Consider the following 22408-nt stretch of genomic DNA (forward strand, 5'->3'; position numbering starts at 1 on the left):
ACCTTCCAAGATTTCCTATTCTTGTCTTTGCCCATTCTGCTCCTTATGAGCTAGTCGCCTATTGATCGGATACGGTGAAAAATGGCAAGAAGCATTAATAAGATGGGAAAGCAGAGAAGTGCCAGGAAAGGGATATTTATTTACATTGACGCTAAAATATAGTTCATCACTCCAAGGGCAAATGTCAGATCATTAAGCTGAAAATAAGGGTTTCTCCTCCTTCCAACATTGACTCAGGGGAATGCCATTTAATTTGGAGAGCTGCTTTAGCGAAATGCATGTATTTTCCTTGGATTACATTTTTTAATAAATCACTTGGAAAAAATAGTTGAGTTAATAAAACATAGGAAGATCACTGCTAATTGAATAAAAGAAGACCGACATAATTCACAGCCTGTATTTCATAGAGCAAGAAAAAAGGCCCTGAGCTCAGAGCATTTATAATCTAGTTTGTGAGGCAAGCCATCTTCATAAAAATATGGACATGTGTATTACTAGTGCCACAATAACAACATATAAGTTGTTGGGAATTTAGAGAAAATCCCATTAAAAAGATGCCATGGTATAATACAGGGCCCAATCTGTGCTAATTTTTTGATTAAAAAGAATGGATTTTGGAATCTGGAAGACCTGAGTTTAAAGCCCAGTTCTTTAACCTTGGAAAATAATGACCTTTCCGAATCTCAATTACTTCCCAATGATGTGGTAGAGGATAAAGAAGAGAAAGGACATATAAATGTATTATGAGTCATTGTCACATAGCCCCTTTGTGCCTCAGTTTCCTCATCAGTACAATGGAAGGATTGATAGTACTTAACCTTACAGAGTGGGGCAAGTACTGAGTATTAAATAATTTAATAGAACAAAGCCTGGAATAAGGCAGGTGTCTGAGAAATCTTAGCTATTCATAGTGGCAGTAGCAGGAATGGTGTTTGCGGGATCATAGGATACTGGAGCTGGAAGGGAATTTAGAGAAAATCTAAACAAACTGTTTTATAAATGAGGAAACTGAGACCCACTTCCTGGTCCCATGGCCAGGGCTATCTTCTCTGGATCTGGTTTTGAAGCTGGCTTCTAAAGCCCATCAAACCACTTGGTTTTTCTTTCTACACGTGGGTGTCCAAGTGATACTTGTCTTGAAAAGAGAATTGAGCTCATGTTAAAAAAAGAAAACTCTGAAAACCACTGCTTTAAATCAGAGTTTGTAGGATATCATTTGAGGACCAGCCAGTCACAGCATTCTAGCAACTTCTTTAAGAAACAGCTGTAAATGTATGTCTGCAGAAGCGCTGAATCTCAGCTCGTGGGGACGGGGCCTGGGAGCCTTCACATTTCCAACCAGCATCCTCCAGGAGCGTTATCTGTGTAGAAGTTCCAGAACAACTTAAGCTAGAAGGCTTAGGACACTGTTTTTTTCATGTTTGTGAAGAAGCTGAGTGTTTCTATCACTAATTTGATTTCCCTAATTCAAACAGTAACATGAGTGACTGTTGAGTGTTACGGATACAGAAAATCACAGCCATGTATGGGCAAAACATCCCAATGGAAGTCAGGAATACTGGGTTGCTGGAGTACCAGCTGGACATGACCTGGCTGTGTGACCTTGGACAAATCACTGAACCTTTGGGGGACTCAATTTCCTCTTTTTTAAAATGAACAACACACACATGTTCTTACTTAGGACCCATAGAGGTCAAATGCGTGCACATGGGCTATGTCCATGGCTGAGGAGAGTGTATCCCTTTCAGCAGTTCTCAGAGAAATCTTTGACCCCAAAGAGATTAAGAACCATTCAACTGGAGAATTTGGAGACCCTTTTCAAATTTAAAATTATTTTGTTTCATAAGGATATTTCTTCAGATTGCACCTCCCAAAAGATTTCCATAATGTCTGGACCAAAGGATGAGAAAAATGCACTTTTCAAGGAATAACCTTGGTATATTTTATTTGAGGGAATGAACACGGGCTCATCTAGTTTTTCCTGTGTTAACAGTAATTTCTCCAGAGGAAATCATTCCTTGGAAGTCTCCACCACGTCCTGTCTTTGCATTAGGTGGCAACGTGCACTGTGCCCACAAACCTTAAGTTTGCTTGGAGTGATTCTCATGACATAGAAGCACATGATTTATGATTTCACTGTCAATTTTTTTTAATGTCTTCTTGGACACTTTGTATTATCTCTGCGGTCCCCATGGTACTCATTTGAAATCCTCTTGGCATATTTACTCAGCATAATAGTTCGTCTATTTAGAGAACATCTTGCTTTGTTTCTAAGAAATGTTGCAAGACTTGTTTTAAATGGCACACTCAGACCTACCTCCAGAAAGCATCAAATATCTGGGAAGAGGATGAATTAAACTTTTAAAATTTATATCTCTGGGAGACTTAGGTTGTAGCATTTAATAGTTGTAAATGTTCATATCAGAAAGAAATCTAAATATTGACATAGTTCAAATTAGTTTTTCAGTTTGTTCCTCCTACTCTTCCCATCATTTGTGATATTTTTTCCTTCATGGGGGGGAATTAAATGTCACTTCATTGCTTTTAAAAAATGGTTTTATCTTTCAATATCTATGGAATAGTGATTTGTCTTTTTCAAATGTATTTTAAAGTAAATTGCTGCCGTCTCCCCAACTTTGTAGAGGTAAATTTACTCTCCTTTCAAGGTCAGTCCACAAATATGTAAGATAGGATTAGATCCGAGGAATCCACGGTTTTCCTGGTCTTGTGGTGGGAACTTATTTGAAGTTAGTTATGTTGATACATGACTCTTGGAGATTAGTGTAATGAGAGCTTATAAAAATATCCTCAGATAACAGATTTTCACACTTTGAAAGGACAGTTTTGATTCTGATTTTTATTCTCCTTCAAACATTATGTTCTTGAAGTAGCGTTACTGCTGCATTAAAGTGAAGAATTATATGTAATCTCTGAAGCTCCTCATTGGTAGATGAATTCTGAGCTTTCTTTAAATGTTTCCTATGCATCATCTCTTCAAAAGTAGAAGTCTTGATAGATGAATAGTTTTTAAAGTTTCATTCATTTAAATATTTAGCATTTTAATTTCTTCTTCTATGGTCAGTAGAAATTTATTTCTCTATTTAAAGCTACATTTAGGACTTTAAAAAAAAGATGAGAAGTGTATTAGAAATAACATTTATATGAAAACTAGCTACATGTATTGGGCAGCACCTGTGGCTCAGTGAGTAGGGCGCCAGTGAGGGTGGTGGGTTCGAACCTGGCCCCAGCCAAACTGCAACAAAAAATAGCCGGGCATTATGGCGGGTGCCTGTAGTCCCAGCTACTCGAGAGGCTGAGGCAAGAAAATCACCTAAGCCCGGGAGCTAGAGGTGGCTGTGAGCTGTGATGCCACACCACTCTACTGAGGGAGACAAAGTGAGACTGTCTCTAAAAGTAAAATAAAATAAATAAATAAAAACAATCTAGATGTATTGCTGTATTATTAAACATATCAATCCTATCATTTAAAAAATTATTCTTCCTTTATGGAATAAAGCATTTAGACATTTAGGTAATATGTCTTCTGTTCTTGGTTTTTTAAAAATGGATTATCTCCGTTAGCTTTTACAAACCTATGAGGTGATGATTTTTACCCTCAATTTATTGCTTAGGGAGCTAAAATTCAGTGATGTTTAGTAACCTGCCCATCATCAGCTGGGAAATATTATAGAAAAATGAGTAGAGATTTTAACCCATAACTTCCTGTCTTTAGAGCACAATAATTTAGTTCATAATTAATAATGCCCTTTCCAGTATTTTCAGATGTAAGCTTCAACTACAATTTATAAATTATTATTCTAACCTATTTAATTTTATTTCCTAAATAGCAGTCACCTTTCTTATGATTAGGAACCAATCATAGTGTAGAAGTTCAATACTAATTGGGATCATCACATCATAAGTCATGTCAATGAAATTGGCCAAAAAAATAGTTTTTAATCTCCTCTACTAGAAAAGAAAACATGCATATCTACCTTTACTTGGGTATTCCTTTGGGGTATTCTTCACAGAGGAAGGATGACCTAGGAAGGTCTCCTGAAGTGGTTCTTATTTTACTCTTCTTTTTTTTTAATCACTGAGTTATAAAAAGAAAAACACCCAGATACCTTTGAATGGGAAAGATAATCAACCGGATTGGTTGTATTTTTAATCAGTCAGCAGAAGATAATTTATCAAAGGAGATAAAAAAAGGAAAAATGTTTTTTCCTGTATTGTTTTGGACACCTAAACAACCAACATTACAGTAGGCTGCTGTATGTGAATGAACTGTGATATTAAGGTGCAGCCAGGATCCTGAAATGTCACGGGGTCTTATGAGACTGAAAACCCATGGATTCTTTCCTCCAGAAAGGGTCACATGTGCACATTTCATAGACCGTGTCAAGGAAGGAATGAGCTACTGTCTCTCCTTTGGACTTGAGAGAGACGACTGAGTCTTGCCAAGATGGGTCTTGCCAAGGGTATCCAAGTGCCCACTGATTCCATGAGATTTAGAGGCTTCAATGACATTTGAATCATGAGATCCAGTAATCTAGAGAGGGAGGTAAGTGTTCTGACTTTGAGTTCTTTTTCTCCTGAGTCCAAATCCCCACAGGGTATGGGACGCAGCCAGCACCAGTTTGGCTTGCAAAGACTTTTTCTTGGCCAAGTGTCTAGCATTTCCAAATGCTGTCCTCCTGGGCACTGTTTTCCCCAGTGTCACTGAGTATGGTCGGTCCTCAGAACTTCCCCAAATGACAGCAAACAGGGGCCCGGGTAGTAAAGTTAGCCCATTATGAAGTAACTTGTTTTTGCCGTTTTATACAGTTTTCATAGTCTGCCTATAAACCTAAACTTGTTGGAATGATTTGCCCACTGATAAAATTTTCCATCAATTAAATTCTATTTTTTTTTACCCTGAAATTATTTTAGTAGAATAGATTTGTTTTCAAAATATGCAGCCTTAGTTACTTGTCCATTCAACCCTGCCAACAACGGGATACCTCCTGGACTCCAGACCTGGTTCCCTTTTTTTTAGTTTCCAGTTTCTTTATGAATGTTCAGTTGGTATTTGGCGCTTTTCGAGTAGTCGTCCAGCCTTCTTCCTGCCTCTGTGCTCTCTTCGCACCAATTCATCCTTCCAGAACAATCTTGCTAAGTTTATCATCATGCTCCTTCCTTGCTTAAACATGTTCTGTATTGCACCATAACTTATATAAGAAAGTCAAACCAGCCTGAAATTTTAGTCATTATCTAGTTTACCCCTTAATTTTACAGACAAGGAGTAGAAGTTTTGCTGAGATGATACAATGGGCCTAAGCAGAAGTAGACTTTGCCTCTGGGGTTCTGGTGGTGGAACCTTTCCTGCTGTGCCTGCTGTTTTCCATTTAACTCTTTAGCCTCATATTCAAAAGGTCCCCTTTGGATGGAGCTTTACTGACTTATTTCTTGCCTCTTTTTTTTAAATTTAATTTATTTTTTATTAAATCATAACAGTGTAAATTAATACTATCATAGGGTACAGTGTACTGTTTCTCTATACAATTTGAAATATTTCCATCCAACTGGTTAACATAGCCTTCATGTCTTTTTCTTAGTTATTGTGTTAAGACATTTATATTCTACATTTAGAGAGATTCACAGGTACCCTTATAGGATGAACCATAGGCGTGATCCCACCAATCAAGCTCCCTCTACTCACCCTCCCGCCTCCCCTCCCTTCTCTCTCCCCTCTCCCCATATTCCTGGGCTAAAATTGGGTTATTTCCTGCCTCTTATCTGGTCTCCTGCCATAAGCTTTCCCATTTCTTTGCCTTTGCATATGAATTTCCCTCTTTCTAGAATGACCCCCTCCCTTGCATTGAATATTAATAGAAATTCATACTTGTTCACACATGATACCTAAGTATTGAACATTTTACACAAGTTGTTTAATCCGTATAAACCCACTGGCCTGGTTCTGTTATGATTCCCATTACACGTGTGACACTTCATGCTGAAGAAGATGAAGTAACTTGCCCAAGACCTCTGAGTTAACAGGTGGCAGGGCCAGGATCCAACCCGAGCCGTCTGTTTCCAGAACTTGTTCACAGCCTTTGAGGAATATCTTCCAGGTTCCAGGCCAAAGGCTCCCTCTCCTATCCACAATTTTTCAAAATGATCAGTTTACACCAGAGAAGCCAAATTTATCACAAAGATATCTGTGTTTTATGAATGCTGTTCAACAAAGTACAGATAGACTATTTCTTATCCAAAATTCTTGAGAACAGAGTATTCTAAGATTTTGGATTTTTTTCAGATTTTGGAATGTTTGCAGATACATGCTCAGGATAACTTGGGGACGGGACCCAAGTCTAAATGCAAAATTCATAATCTACATTATATACATAGACTGAAGACAATGCAATACATACAATATTTTTAGTATTTTTTTGCATGAAATTTTTTCATGTAAGTAATTGTGTGTCAAATTTTCCACTTTGTGGCACCATGTCAGTGCTCAGAAAGTTTCTGATTCTGCAGCATTTCTTGTTTCAGCTTTTTGGGTTAGGGATGCCTATCCCCTATAAAATACTTAGAAAGTAATGTAATCATGAATGAAATGATCACACATATCTATAGCTTGACTTCCTCAGTTCTCTTCCAGATATAATTGGAATGGAACAATGAAAGCCAAGAAAGTAATATTGGGAGACTGCTCTGTAGATAGAAGTTCTGAGGGCTGGCACACAGAGCATCCTACCACTGTCAGTTACCCTAGAAGCTGTGACCTTGGGCAGGCCACTTAACCTTGCTGAGTTTCCTCCTCCTCAGCCAGATAAAAGGCTTCATAAGGCATCTCATGGGGTCATGCTAAAGACTATGTATGGAAACTTGTTGTAAATTGTCAAGCCCCTTTCAAAAACAGCATTATTGTTCAGTCCCACTAGAAATCAAGTATCAGTACATCAGCTTAATGCAAAAAATACTTTATGACCATACACTCCCCAAAGTGGTAACAGTGTGCAGCTTTTAGTGTCTTGGTAAGTGAAATGTCTTTGAAGCAATTTTTTGTATATAATTGCTCATAAGATGGATTGGCTAGCGTATCTCTTACATTTTCTCTGCTTTTTAGATATAGACTCAGAAGCTAAGTTTTCTAAATACCACTTCAATTGATGGTATATTTGCGTTTTTTATTAGTAAAATAATGTGAATCATGCTGAAGAAAAGTGGTGCTTATTAAGCAGCTTCTGATCAGAATACCTGTCCCTTCTTCCTGCCCTTTTCCATCTGGAATGGCTTTCATTTTATATGGTTGGTTCATCCTGAAACAGAATGTTTCCGCTCCCTCTCACATTCCAGCTTTCCAACCTGCAGAGATGTCTTCTGTGTTTTTGCAACCGGGGTTTACGTTACACGCCTAGATCATAGTGCTTTTCAAAAAGAAGGATGAAGATTTACAAAAGAAAAGAAATTATGAAATCGTGGTGGAAAGTTTGACCGAGAGGAAGAAAGTTAGGTAGGAAAAGGAAGGGCGTTAACCCCTACAATATTTGAAAAATACAAATGCCATCTTCTGCGGCAGCTCAGAGTGTTTTCAACAAGCAGCTGGGATTCTGCTCTTTTATTAAGGGTGACATGAGGAGGGATGATGGTGGAGAGTCGCAAGTGGAGGGCATTCAAGTCTAGTGCCAAGAGTAGATAAGAACAGGAGGTGACGCTAAGAGGAGGCTGTGCTCTGAGCATCATAGATTCCAGTCCATATTTAACAAGTGATGTCCATGTGACCTCAATCTAGTTAGCCTAACCTCTTGGAGCCTCGATTTCTTCATCTGTTAAATGGAGACAATACGTCAGGGAAATCTGAGGCTAGAATGTGATGATGCAGTTTAAGTGTTAATGACCACAGTGCCAGGATATGATAAATACTCAGTAAGTATTAAAAACTGTTAACTGTTTTATGATGCAGTGAACTGGAGAAGGAGCGACCAGAACAGGTGCCTCAGCTCTTGGCTAAAATGGGTGTGGGGGGGTGGTGCCGGAAGTAGGATGGCAGTGAACACAGGGGGATCAGTTACTCCCTCGGCTCCCATCTGACTAAGTCTGGATTCTTTTCTCACCAAATTATTCTTAGATTCTAGAAGCTCTTGGCAAGACCAAAAAGAACTATATTAATAATGTTATGGTCGTGTGCTGCTGAAGTGAGCACGAGATGGACAATGTTAGTGGGAAACTAGTGGGAGATGGCCCAGGCTAGCAAACGTGGACATGACCTCTGCTTTCTGTAGGGAGAGGAAAGTTTTTACAGATAGGAGGGGAAATGTGTCTATAAAGCAAAGCAGACCTACTGAATATACAAGGATGCAAAACCATTCAGTTTTTTACATTGAATATTATCTTAATACCCAGTGTGCTAAGTAAGTCAGTTGTTGGCTGTGTTATTCAGCTAGTGATCTATGACACGGGTGAGGATGACATTGTCGGTACTGTATGTAGGAAGGTAAATAAAAGAACCTAGAGCTCTGTAACTTGACCAGGGTTTTATGCCTCTGAAGTTAGTTGCTAATATAGCTCTCAGTAAAGAATGTGGTTTGAGTGTTTACAGTGTGTTCAGCACATTCACCTGTTTCCATTCTGAAGGACCATTTGTCAAAGGTACTTAGATCTCTGTTTTGTAAAGAAGAGGAAACAACGTACAAAAGGTTTAGATATGTTTCAGATTTGCTGGTTCCAAAACTGTTGCTTATTCACTTACGCCACAATGACTGATGTAAATAAATTAGGCATTTGTTAAAGTCTTTAAGAAGCCAGGCAGGCATTTGAAGCATCTCACAGGTTCAGCACAAGGTAAGAAGATTGCTACATCACAAACTGAGTCTTTCTAAATTATTTAAGATATAAAGCATTTGGATCTCATAGATAGCACTGAGCCTTTTTTAAAGATCAGCATAGAATAGTAGTTTTCAAACTTAAGCATGAGTCAGAATCACCTGCAGGACATGTTAAGTAAGATTCATGGGTCTGACAAGGCCTGAGAATTTGCATTTCTTTTTTTTATTTTTATTTTTTTATTCTATAAAGTCAAATACACATAGATCATGAATACATTCATGTGTATGTGGGTTACAGTAAAAGGCGGGTCCACACCTATGGAGCATATGACAAGGGTACAAGTCAAGAATTTGCATTGCTTACAGGTTTCCTGCTACTGGCATGAGGTTCACACTTCGAGAACTGCTGACAAAAAACATACTTTATGGGCAGCACCTGTGGCTCAGAGGAGTAAGGCACCAGCCCCATATGCCGGAGGTGGTGGGTTCAAACCCAGCCCCAGCCAAAAACCACAAAAAAAAAAACAAAAAAAACCCAAAAAACTTTATTACTAATTCTATGGCGAGACAGTAGGAAAATGCTCTTGGAGGGAAATTTCAAGACCACAAGTAGAAGTTGAAATTCAGACTGTGTTTCCAAAAATCACTATATATAATATATATGTAAACATTGCAATTTACTGGTAACTTTAAAAAATGTAATAGATTTATGCTTTCCTACAGTCCACTAAAATAACATGCTTGATCTGTATAAATGTTCTGACGGAATTGTTTTTTGTTTGTTTGTTTCTGTAGGTGGCAAATCTTCCAAAAGACTACATGATTACCCTCAAATATGTTCCCGGGATGGATGTTTTGGTATGTGAACTATACGTTTCTGAGTTAAATTTTAGTAACTGACGGACGCGATGGGATCATTCATGCTGAGAAAGGAAATGAACTACCATTTAGGAGTTCGTTAATTATCAGAGTTTGAAGAAGCTGTCTTTGGAATTCGCTTCTGTGTAGGTTTCCCCCACGTCACACAACCGCTGACCGTTAGCTGTCAGCATTTCAGACACGTTTCAGTGTCTTAGAACTTTACATTGACCCCTCAGAATCTGGGGGGTCGGTTCCAGAACACGCCTACACACACCTCCACCCTTCCCCACACACTGTGGGCACCAAAAATCCGAGGATACTCTAGTTCTTTTTATCAAATGGAGCCGTGTTTGCATATAACCCATGCACATCTTCCCATATACTTTAAATCCACTTTAGATTACTCATAATATCCAATATAATGTAAGTACCCTGTAAGTAGTTGTTACATTGTACTTTCTAAATTTGTGTCATTTTTTATTGTTGTATTCTCAAATTCCTTTCATCTTTGGTTGGTTTAATCTGTGGATATAGAGGGCGTTTAATCTGTGGATATAGTCTTGCGTGGAATTTTACCTAAATTCTTTTCCTATCTGAAAAGATTTTAGATAAGTCTCTCTCTTATTTACTTGAGAACAGAGAGTATTTTATCTCTAAATTTCTTAGCAGTCCAATACATTTTTAGAAACTTATAGTAAAAGAGTGTGTTTAGTGTAATAAATATTACTCTCTACCAAAACCAAGATGTTTGAATTATTTTTCTTATTTCATAGTTTTAGAACTTATACATTAAGTGATATTTCAAGCATAGAGGCAAGTATAATACATGTATACCTATCATAGAGCTTATTATACCTTACCATTGTGCAATATTTGCTTCAAAGCTATTATTTAATAAGGAAACATTATAACTAAAGCCCTGTGTGTGTTCCTCCCCTATCTCCATTATTCCTCACTTTGTCTTTAGGGGTAGTAACTATTCTAAGCTGGAATTTTTCATTCCAGTGTATGTCTTGGGGGCTTGGTAAGGAGACCAGCATCCCCCGTAGATGTAGAGCAGAACGGTTCACATTAGCCCTTCATGCTCTTAGAGTTTTACTACAAAATATGCATCTATACATAAGATACCAGCTTTTTGCATATTTAAAATTACGTTTGAGCCATCCTATGCTGTATATACTTTGTAACTTGCTTAGATTTTTCAACATTCTTTTGACATTTTGTTCTGTATCGATTCATTGTAACTACTTACTGCATTGCGTTCCTTGAGTCAATCTAAAACCATTTGACGCTTCACTACACAATCATTTGGTGCAGGTTGTTTTAGGTTTTCAGCCATTCAGCCAATCAAAACGATTACCAATGTAAGCACATCACTGCGAACTTATGCTTAAAGTGCCTTTCAAAAACTGTGAGACTGTTATTTCAAGAGAACGTCAAAGGCTATTTTTTCCCCATTAGTAAGCATTTTAGCACGAACTGTCTAACGTTCTTTAGAATTCTGGAGAACTTGTATGTACATGTTGAACCAGTAACCTTCCCGCTTAAGCCAATGTCTATCCTGCTGACTTAGGGAGAGTTCTCTGGGAATAGAAATGTAAACTTATAGCAGTCTGAAAGTTAATGAATCCAATCATTCAGTCACTCACTCAGCAAGTATTCAGTTAGGAAAAACTGACCAAAAGTGCTTTGAGGAGCCAGCACTTTACTGACACTTTTGGGAACAAACACACATCAATTGGACAATGACCTTATAGTCAAAAGCTTTAATAGTAAGTGGGAGGAAATTATCTGGCCTTTTATAATTTTCCATTTCAGGTATGTATTTCCTTTACAGCTCAAAAGTATTTTGCTCAAGGTTATACGACTAGAAAGTGACAGTCTTAAAAAGAAACCCCCAGGTCATCTGATGCTTAACCCTGGGTTAGGGAAGGTGGGGATCTAAATTACAGTAATTACAAGTTCAAGGGAAAGTGTTTGCACAGAGTCCTCTGGAAAATAAGGACCCACTCCTACTCCCGAACTACAGCAGCCTGTAGGATGGTGATTGCCAAAGTTACGTGAAGAAATTCTTCTGCTCATTGAAAAACAAGGAGAGCTGAAAAGAACTAAATCGATTATTTTGTGCTGGTGGAATCGTCGATTGTGCTAAATCACAGATTTCAGCCTCGGCTGGGGATAGCAAGAGCCAAACTTGTGAAAATAAAGCCGATTCACTGCCACATATTTTGTGCTTGTTTCTGTAATTGAGAAAAGTCCACTATTATTTGGTCCTGGCACACTGTCCTGGCACAAGTGAAAAAACAGTGTTCTTGGCCACCACAGTTGGCAAGAAAAACAAGCCCGTGCGTGGGGCTTTGGGCAGCAACAGGAGTCTTACCCTTTGTGTTACCTTCATTTTCAAACGTTAGTTTCTGCCAAGACCAGAAGAGGTTTTTGGTGGAGAGGCCCCTGATTACTTTTGAGTGGTCAGAATCCCAGCTGGCTTATCTTTTGTCTCTAAACAATAGAGGGTGGAGTGGGAGTGGGTGCCAGAAAGATTCTTTGGGGCCAAAGCTGCAATATTCTGCCAGATGCACTGGGCAGAAGAAAGCTCTAGAATCAAGTACACTTTTTTTTTTTTTTTTTGCTTTTGTTTTAAAAACCAAATATTCCTGGAAAAAGGAGTCCACTTCTCTAAAAACCTTCTTAGAAAATTACCTAGCAGATTTTCTCTCACAAATAGCAGGGTGCGATCAACTGCTTAGCATTTAAATCTAACGATAATCACCAATTCTATTTTAAACTCTCTGAAACTATTATATTGCCAGACTGTTAGGGTTTCCTTGAACTTCATAACCTTAAAAATACTTGAACATTCCTGGTTCTTTCTAATTTACTAGAATTGTTGTTGTAGAAAGAACACAAACCAAGGCACTAAATTATTGCCTCACATCTGTGTCCATTCAGACTTCCATGATATTACATAAATGATGGGGTGCTTGTGAGATTTCTTTTTGCTTTTCATTTTTTATTTATTTTTATATTTCGGATGAATATGAGGGCTGTTTGTGATATTTGAGTAAAAAAGTCTTCATTGATATTTCATTAACATAAATTGTATGTTCATTAGTTCTCTTTCAAATTTTTATTTGGAAGTAATTTCAAATTTATAGAAAAGCTATAAGAATACCCATAGGCCTTTTAACCCAAATTCACGTATTTTCAACATCCTGCCTCAGTTCCTTTATCTGTTACTTTTTTTCTATATCTACATGTGCGTCTTATTTTTTTGAACTTCTGCCCCAATTGCTTTATCTCTTGTCTTCTTCCTTGAGTGCATACATTCTTATTACTTCTCTGAACTTCTTCAATAAGTAATATTCATCATGGCCATCTACCCTTAAATCTTTACTGTGCATTTCCTAAGTAAAGAATACTCCCTTGCATAAACATAGTACATTTGCCATTTCAATAAATTTGTCAATAATTATAATACTTTATTTGCTATATTTCAATTTTATCTTTTTTTTTTGTTTTTGCATTTCTTTTCTTGCAGTACAAGAGCTATGATTTGCATTCTGATATTATATGAATAATGGCTTTCTGAGGTTATCTTGTGATTAAATTACCTGACATGGCAAAAGAGAGTTTACAGATGTAAAGGGTTTTGTGATGGGAAAATTACTCCAGATTCTCTGGGAGGACCCAATCTAATCCACAGGAGTTCATAAAAGGATGGCAAGAATGTGAAAGCCAAAGATAGACTTGAAAATGTTACACTGGTGGCTTTGAAGATGGGGGAAGGGACCACAAGCCGAGGAAAGTAGGTGGTCTGGGGAAGCTGGAAATGGTGAGGAAAATTATTCTCTGTTAGAGCCTCCGGAAGACACACCGTCCCAGTGATCACCTTGATTTTAGCCTCTTACAGCTTACTGTAAATATATGACCTCAAGAACTGTAGAATCACAGATTTGTGTTGTTTTAAGCCACCACACTTGTGGTAGGGTGTTATAGCAGCAATAAGCAACCAAAACATTGTCTTTAGTCTTTTTTAACTTTTCCTGAGCCTTTTCTTGTTCTATGGCATTGAGATTTCTGGAATGAGACAGTTCTCTTTCAGTAAAGTGTTTCTCTTTGAAAAATTTGATTACCATTTCTTAATGATTCCATTGGGTTTATGCATTCCAAGCCACAGTGCCACGTAAGTGATGATGCATGCTCAGGCTGTCACATCCAGGGGCAGACAGTGTCCAGCTTCCCCTCAAGGTGCTATTTGTTTTGGTCACCTGGTTGTGATGGGCAACTATGTCCTTGTATTTGCTCTTTAGCAATGGGAGGAGAGACACTTTTAAACTATCTAAGCATCCTGTTCTTCATCAGAGTCTCTCCCATAGACTTAGCATCGACTGATGATTCTTACCTGAATCAATCTCCTGTCACGTCTTTGTCAGTTTTTAATGATGATATTTTTTAAGGCACACCTAAACGAGGAGGTGCTTGGCAACCTGCATTGTCACTCTAACAATCTCTGCAGCACAACTGCAGCCATGTGGTGTCACCTCTCAGCAAGTCCCCTCATCTGGCATGGTCCTGCTGCCTCTGGGCTCTTCCCATTTCCCTTAGCATCTCAGGATTTATTATTTAAGGTTTTTGCTCTCCTTGAGTAGATGGAGTGATAGCAAAAAAATAACACATCTGGTTCTTTTATCTGTCCATCTTCATATTTACTGAAAGGCTTTTCATTGATTTTAGGAAGCAGGAAAGGGAGTTCCTTCAACAAGGCCCCCAAGACTCTCATGATCTGGCAGCTTTCCAAATTTTTTCTCAGTCCCTCTTCCTCACGTTCCCATTGCCACCATTCCTTCTTATGTGGCTTTTTCTGTACCAGATTTCTGCTTGGTCCTTTTACCTAGTTAACACCTGATGCTTTCATATTTCAGTTTTTCTTCTTCCAGGAAGCCTTCCCTCATCTTCCTGATGAAACCAAGTCCCTTGTTACTCTTTTTTATTTCATTTTTATTGTTTGAGATTCATTGAGGGTACAAAGAATTAGGATACAGTGATTGCATTTGTTAGGTGAAGTCCCTCTTGTAATTGTGTACCACACCTAAGAGGTGTGCTACACACCATGACTCCCATTCCCCTCTCCCCTCCCCTCTCCCTGCTCCCTCATTCCCTTACCCTCCACCAGGTATTAGGTATCTACTGCCTTCATATTAGAATTGAGTACATTAGATTCTTGCTTCTCCATTCTTGTGGTGCTTTACTAAGAAGAATGTATTCCATCTCCATCCAGGTTAATACAAAAGATGTAACGTCTCCATCTTTTTAATGGCTGAATGGTATTCCATGGTGTACATATACCACAGCTTGTTAATCTGTTTCCTGGGTTGGTGGGCATTCAGGTTCTTTCCACATCTTGGCAATTATAAATTGAACTGTGACAAACAATCTGGTGCAAATGTCCTTGTGATAAATGTTTTTTTTTTTTCTTCTGGGTAGATGCCCACTAATGGGATTGCAGGGTCAAATGGGAGGTCTACTTTGAGTTTTTGGAGGATTCTCCATACTTCCTTCCAAAAAGTTTGTATTAGTTTGCTGTCCCACCAGCAGTGTAAAAGTCACAGTTGCATTTTTCTATTTGTTGATGGGATTGTTTAATTGATATTCTTCAATGCACTTATAAACTACTTGAGTACAGGAAGTGTATTCTTTTTGCTCTGTGTTATATCCTCAATGTTTAAGAGTAGGCATTTAGTGAATATTTATTCAGAGTGAAGAAAGGAAAGGAGGAAAATTCCCTAATATCTAATTTCCTTGAGGCACAAATTCAGACTGAATGTGGTGCACAAGGTTTTTCTGATGAGGTGAGTGCCTGTAACTCATCACACAGTATCTGCACCTAGTTACCCTTACTTTCTTTTAGATATTTGTGCATTTGTGAAAGATGTCAAATATGAGAGTTCTATTATGCAGTTCTGAGGAATCATCCTTTCCTGAGCCTTTTGTTCTATTACTTTAATTAAGTCATTTCCGTATTTAAAACCTTCTAATTGTTCCCATGAACTACGGGCAAAAAGCCAAACTCCTAAACCCGAGATGCATGACTCTCCGTAATCTCGCATCACCCTAGTCATCTCATACCCATTATTCGCCTGCACAAACATGCCCCCCAGCCACATGCATCACTGCCTCCTAAAGTCACCCTTCTTGTTCTCAACTTCGAGACTTTGCTTAATTTACTGCCTTTTGTCAAGGGTGCCCTTTCTGCTCCCACCCACTTATCTAAATTCTACCTACAGAATCATGATATCTTGGGGCTGAGCATGTCTTAGTGGTCACCTCCTCCAACATCTGTTCAAGGGCCCTCTTTTTCACAGCACCATTTTCTACTTTTCCAGACCACATTTTCTCTTCTCTGTGTCATTTGGTCAGAAAAGTTGAAAAATTGGCAATCACAGCTACTCTACTCTGAGCATTTTGCTTGGTGCTGGGGACTCAGGGGTCAGTAACATTGACATTGAATCTGCTGTGGACCTTACCTTTTAGGCCATTATCTCTTAATTTCTATAGAATTTTTCTATAGAAGGTATTCATTTTCAGTATACAATCATATGTTGCTTACATACCAGTTTAACATTGTGTGCATTATTGCAGTTGTCTGCAAGTATTGTGAGAAATAATTTAAGATATGAAAGTCTGAGATGTGGTATGATACAGTAGTTGCCAGGTGCCATCATCATCATTTTGTTGATGTTACGCTTTCTCTCTGTACTTTATCTTACCTACCTGAAGATTAAATCTTTCACTGCTTTGTCTTTCCTCACCATTCTTTAGACAATGGTAGCTACTCCAAAAATATTTATGAGTAAACATCTAACTGTTGGCAAAAAGGCCAGATTTCCAAATCTTGAAGGGTGTCATCTTATTAGACTTCTGTGAAGGGTGTCATCTTATTAAATTAGACTTCTGTGATTCTCACTAATAATAAAAGTCCCACTACGATAAACACAGTAAAAAGTAGCACGCCACCCAAGGGCAGGGATGTAGTTAAGCCTCATGAAAAGATAACAACCAGCATTGGAAAACAATCCATTTTCCTTTCTCCATCTCTGAATCTCTGCCTCATCCTTTGTGTGCATAATTCATCTCCCTTGTTCCAGTTACCTGCTTCAGGACTCCCAAATTTACATGCTGCAGTTTCAGCCCTGCTCAGAGACTATCAGTTCCTGCCACCATTACCAATTTGGAGGAGGGACTTTCTGATTGGCCCATCTGTGTCAGGTGACCACAATTGACCAATCAGCAAGTTGATTGTTGATGCATGCCTATGAATTGGAGTAGTTCCTATAGAAATAGAAGTTAGCCACATAGACCCCTGCCCTTATCTCCTTATGTATTTCCACCTACTCATAGTAAGAAAGTATTTTTTTAAAACAAGCATAAATGTTAGTTGAATGAATAAAATTTGACATGAAATGCTGTTTTTAAGTAGCTCTTTTGTATCCTCAATCTACAGTGATTGTATTATGATACTGTGCATATTATTCAGACTGTATCTGTCTCATAGAAATATAACCTAAGCCACATATGTAAAGTTAAATTGTCCTGTAGCTACATTTAAAAAAAGTAAAACGGAACTGGTGAAATTTAATATAATAAATTTGATTTAGCCCTGTATATTGAAAATATTATCATTTCACCTTAAATTCAGTGTAAAAGTTATTAATGGAATGTTTAACATTTTTCATGTTATTCAAAATCCACCATACATTGTACACCTGCCACATATTCCAGTTCAGACACTAAATGTCCATCAGGAACATTGACTTCATACTTAGATTTACCATTACAAATACAGATTCCCATTCCTAAGCTTTTTCCAAACACACTGAAAAGTTTTCCAGTCACTAAATCAAGTGATTTTTATTGACTTTTCAATTTATAGAAATTAGAGCTGAGTAAAATTAAAATTATGATTCCTCAGTCACAGGAGGCACATTTTGAAGGTCACAGGCAGCTATGGGTAGATAGTGTGGCTTCCATACTGATGGGCACAGATTAGACAGAGAAACTGAAGCCCTGAGTAAATTAAGTGACTTGCCTAAAATCACAAGGTGAGTTGATAGAGATGGGTCTAAGAACGGGGCCTCAAGTTTATCCTTTTGCCCTCCCCTCCACCTGCTCCTTCACTGTGTTATTTTGGGTCTGAGTCAGGGCTCTTTGTACGGCTGCCTTGGGAAATAACACATATTCACAGTGTTCTGGTTGATGACCATCTTAATCACACTGAGATTTCTACATCACTGTAATTCAAATAAGAAAATCCAAATTAGACAACTGAAGTAAACACTGAACACCCACATTAAAATTTTAGGGAGAAGATGAAAATGAATCATTACAAAACTCATCTCAAGGAAAAGAAGTTAAGATCTTGGGGACTCTATGTTAGCAACAAGAACATCATTGAGCCAGTTTGCATTCTGGAGCAATACAGGCTATAAATATACAGGAATAGAAAGCTCAGTAGTCCTAGCTAGAGCTTCTATAATTAACCAAGAAAATGTAAGACAGAAGCTACCAAAAAAGAAGGTAAGAAGTTGAGAGTCTAGAGTCAAGAAGAAAGTTTTCACATTTAAAGCTGGGTCTGTTTTCTTCTTTTGGAAACTATGCGTATGAGTGAATAAAACATCAAATTACTGTACATGAACTTCAGGAATTTAAAAGACATTCTTTGTATCACCTCTGGCATCTTGTGTGACTGTCAACTTTCCTAATCCTTTATATCCTGCTAGTGAAAAAGAGAGCTTTAGACTTTACATTCTCCAAATAAATGTGAATAAATACTAATATGAAACCAAATTTAAAATGGTCTCAAGATGAGAAACAGTGATAATGTCATTCATTAAAGCAGAGGGAAAAACTACATTTGTGAACTTGACGATCTTTAATTGTCCGTTTCATAATCACAATCTTGGAAGAACTGAAAAACAGAAAGACCTCCTGTCATCTCACAAACAAAATTCTTAGCTCATTGTATTTCAGTCTCTCTGCAAATCATTGACTATATTTAATTAAAAAATACAAAACTCCTTGATGTTCTTGTCAAAACTGGTTTTCTCTCTTATGGGCAGGCAGGTTGAAACTGGCTGACATTTGATATTATTTGTTTACCTTGATTTTATCTTTAATAAATCCAAGAACCTTAAAAAGCTAATATGTAGCTGGTTAAACAAATCCCTGAAAAAATATACCTTTGAATTGATGATACAGTCTTTCCCAAGGGAACTATGCCACAAGCAAGAATAAATAATGAAATATGGTTGTAAGGGTTTAGCAATACCTGGCTTTTCTGCTATGTAGTAAAGTAGTTCATAGTAGCTGTTAACAAATTGTCCATAATTGTAAAAGAGAAGACATTAGAGGAAGGATTAGATGGGAGGAGTTCTATAATTTAACTATAGGAAATCAGAGGATTGGGGGTTGAAAATTTTACTGGAAACAGTTGATTGTCAGACTGTTGATTTTGTTACATGTAAATGGGGGGAGGAGTTAGGTAAATAGGAGTATAGCTAAATAGGAATTACACAAAATGTAAACACAGAGTTAAACTGAAAATAGGTATCAACAGAAGTAGCAGTAAGCACCCTAGAATTCCCCAGCTTAAATAAGACAAGAAATAAACAAAATCTTTTCTGCCTCAACCATAAAGAAAGCAAAAAAATAACAAATAAAAAAATTAGGAATGTATTAAGAGTGTCCTAACCTGAATCAAATCAAGGGAGTTGGATTTTGGTTCTTTTCTTGTTAGCCATCCTAAGCAAGCATATTCATAAAGTCAGGAAAGTTTTAAAAGATTAATGACTGAAATCTACACTATTTGTCATAAGAAAAAATTGTACAATTACAATTCAATGAACTGGTGAAGGCTATTCTATTACATAAATAATAGTCAGTGTTTATCATATTAAATAGCATTTACAGTACATGCTGTGTTCTATATCCTAGGAAATCTGTTCATTGCTGATAGGGCAGACTGGGTATAAGGAATCACCACTACCTAAAGAGAGAGAAACTTGCAGAGGAATTTAGCACCCAAGGAAAGAGCTTTGGAAGAGGCCTATTAATGATGCTAGTATGAACTTGCATGTGCTTGAGATAAGCATATATTTAACAAAACAAAGACTCCATTCAGAACATACTTTGGAAACACATAGTCTTTGAGATCTTGGTTCTGATGAGTTGAAATGGCCACTTGAACTAATTCCCATTTTGAAGTTTGTTCATCGTAGTACTACTCAGATGCCAGTGCCAACAGTCCTAAAAGTTTTGAATGATATTTAATGCTTCCAGGAATTGAAGCTTGCCTATCTGTAGATAAACCGGTTTCCTTTTTGGCTGCCTTATATAAGTTAAAACTCATCTGTTAAATGAATGTAAAATGGTTCCCTTGTATAATGTAGAATAAATAAACAACTTGACTTTTCCCATAGAGATATTCTGCTGGTAAGTAGAGAAATAAAGTTGGGTGGTTTGATTTTTTTTTAATATGGCATGTGTTACGCCGAATACAGTATTTTTATTACAATATAAGTGTCTTAAACTTTTATGATATTCATAAGCCACGTCAATTTTAGCTGTTCCTAATGATAATCTTATTTTTCTTGTTGCAACATTTAGCAGAGTTAAAAATGAATCACAGCCTCCACTTAAAAGATCTTCATAAAAGATAATGTCTTAAAATTACAGAAAATAAGCAAACTTATGGTCAATTATAGTCTAAGTAATATAAGACTTTTAATTTTAAACATCTCAAAATTTGTTCTAATATACTGAGAAGTTCTTTCTAATAATCTAAACCCACATAGATGAAAGCTATTTAGAGCAGCGTTGCAAACTATACCATGTGAACCAAATCCACCCCTCTGCCTCTTTTTTTGTAAGACCAACTAGGTAAGATTGGATTTTACAGATCAACCTTTATGATCTAATTAATGAGAATGTTGTCTGAACCCCCACTAAGAAAAATGTTAACCCACAGTAAAAAATTCCATTCTTCCCCTTGGGAGAGCTATAGAACAAAATCTTATACTAACAATATATCCAATTACTGTGCAAAAGAAATTATATTCAATTATCATTGCATTTGAATCTTGTAATAAAAGTTTTGCAGAAACGTGTTTTAACTTACTGCAAATGTACCTACATAAAAGACTTGATTTGCCCTCTTGGCATGCAAAGTCTAAAATAGTTACTGTTTGGTTCTTTGCAGAAAAAGTGCACTGACCCTTGTTGTAACGTATTTCTTTTCATTCATTTATTTTTGTTTTATTCACTTGTATGACCATTCAGTAAATAGTTTCTTAGCAATTCTCATATGCTGGGGAGATTCCTATTTGTTAGCAGGGAACAAAACTTAACAATAACTCTACCTTCATGCAACTTTTATTCAAATTATCTACATTATCACCTCACAGTTTGTCTCTTTAGAAGGCTCCATCAATCTCCTACATAGATAGGTGACGTGAGGTTCAGAAAGTTTATGTTGCTCGCCTAGAGTCTCTTAGCCAGAATGAACTAGTTTGTTCTGGACTCCAAGGCTTGAGCTTCTGGCTTCAGAGGCTGGGCTCCATGCTTCGTTTAATGCTGTGCTGTTACAATCTTGAAATTCTTAATAGTTTTTGAACAATCATTTTTGAGAAATGAATACATTTTCAGATTGTGTTGGGTCCCACAAATAATACAGCTGGTCTTGACATAAGGCAAAAGTGCTTCTCTCCCAGATCACATTGCTGACAAGGCTGTTTTTTGAAACATCCACATGAATTTATTTCAAAGCCGTGAAATCTGTCAAGCACTTTCAAAACATAAGCAACTTTTTTTTTTTTTTTATATTCCAGTATACCAGAAGACTGGAAGTTCCTTGAGGGCTAAGCTTCCTTTCCACAGTAATATTTTGTTATTCTCTCTGCGTCTTTCACTATTTTGAGAAAATAGTGAGTAAAAAATAAATATTCTTCAAGAGAATTGAATTATATTAATATCTGAGCTTTGTCAAGAGTGTTGGCTCAGTTTTGGCTTAATTTTTCTTCTAGGGAAGAGCAAAATTTCTTCTGATCTTGACGCATTTCTAAATTTTAAAACAAGGTATTAGGTCTGAGTTAGACAAGACGCAAGAATTGACCTGTTCTATTACCATGTATAAGGAGGTTCTTTGTCCGGCAGCCAGAGATTGAAACCTCTATGGCTTTGCAGAGTACTCTTGAGTTTACTGCACTTATTAAAATAAATGGTTTGTCTCTTTTCTTTTAATTTCTTGCAGCCTAGTCATTGTTGGATAAGTGAGATGGTAGTACAGTTGTCAGACAGTTTGACTGATCTTCTGGACAAGTTTTCCAATATTTCCGAAGGCTTGAGTAATTATTCTATCATAGACAAGCTTGTGAGCATAGTGGACGACCTTGTGGAGTGCGTGAAAGAAAACTCATCTAAGGTAACTTTGCATGGTTGGGATTGTTTTATATGACTCTTCTCTGAAACCTATGCTAATTAGTGGTGTTGGGAGCATGGAGCGTCTTTATTTGTGAGATTTTGAATTGATGAACTTGGACTTTAAAAATATTTTTAAGATAAGCACAGACACAAGTATTTGTGGTTATCGAGTAATGCTGTAATGTGCGTAGACTTAAATATTGTCACCTAATATAAAAATAAAATTTCTTTGGGCTATAATGTTGGGGAAAAAAAAGAAA

At 37.2% G+C, this 22408-nt stretch overlaps 1 protein-coding gene across 5 annotated transcripts in view; it reads left to right on the plus strand.

The window, feature by feature from the left end:
• KITLG (KIT ligand) overlaps positions 1 to 22408 on the plus strand; it is an 86373-nt gene that overhangs the window by 39955 nt on the left and 24010 nt on the right. For all 5 annotated transcript variants that reach the window (XM_003783370.1, XM_003783369.1, XM_012814192.1 and 2 more), the window contains 2 exons: positions 9609 to 9671; positions 21979 to 22149. In XM_003783370.1, the coding sequence (XP_003783418.1) occupies positions 9609 to 9671; positions 21979 to 22149 (234 nt within the window). The remainder of the gene's footprint in view (positions 1 to 9608; positions 9672 to 21978; positions 22150 to 22408) is intronic.

This window comes from Otolemur garnettii, unplaced genomic scaffold (assembly GCF_000181295.1).
Source record: "Otolemur garnettii isolate 467f Iridium unplaced genomic scaffold, OtoGar3 scaffold00007, whole genome shotgun sequence".
NCBI classification, from domain to species: domain Eukaryota; kingdom Metazoa; phylum Chordata; class Mammalia; order Primates; family Galagidae; genus Otolemur; species Otolemur garnettii.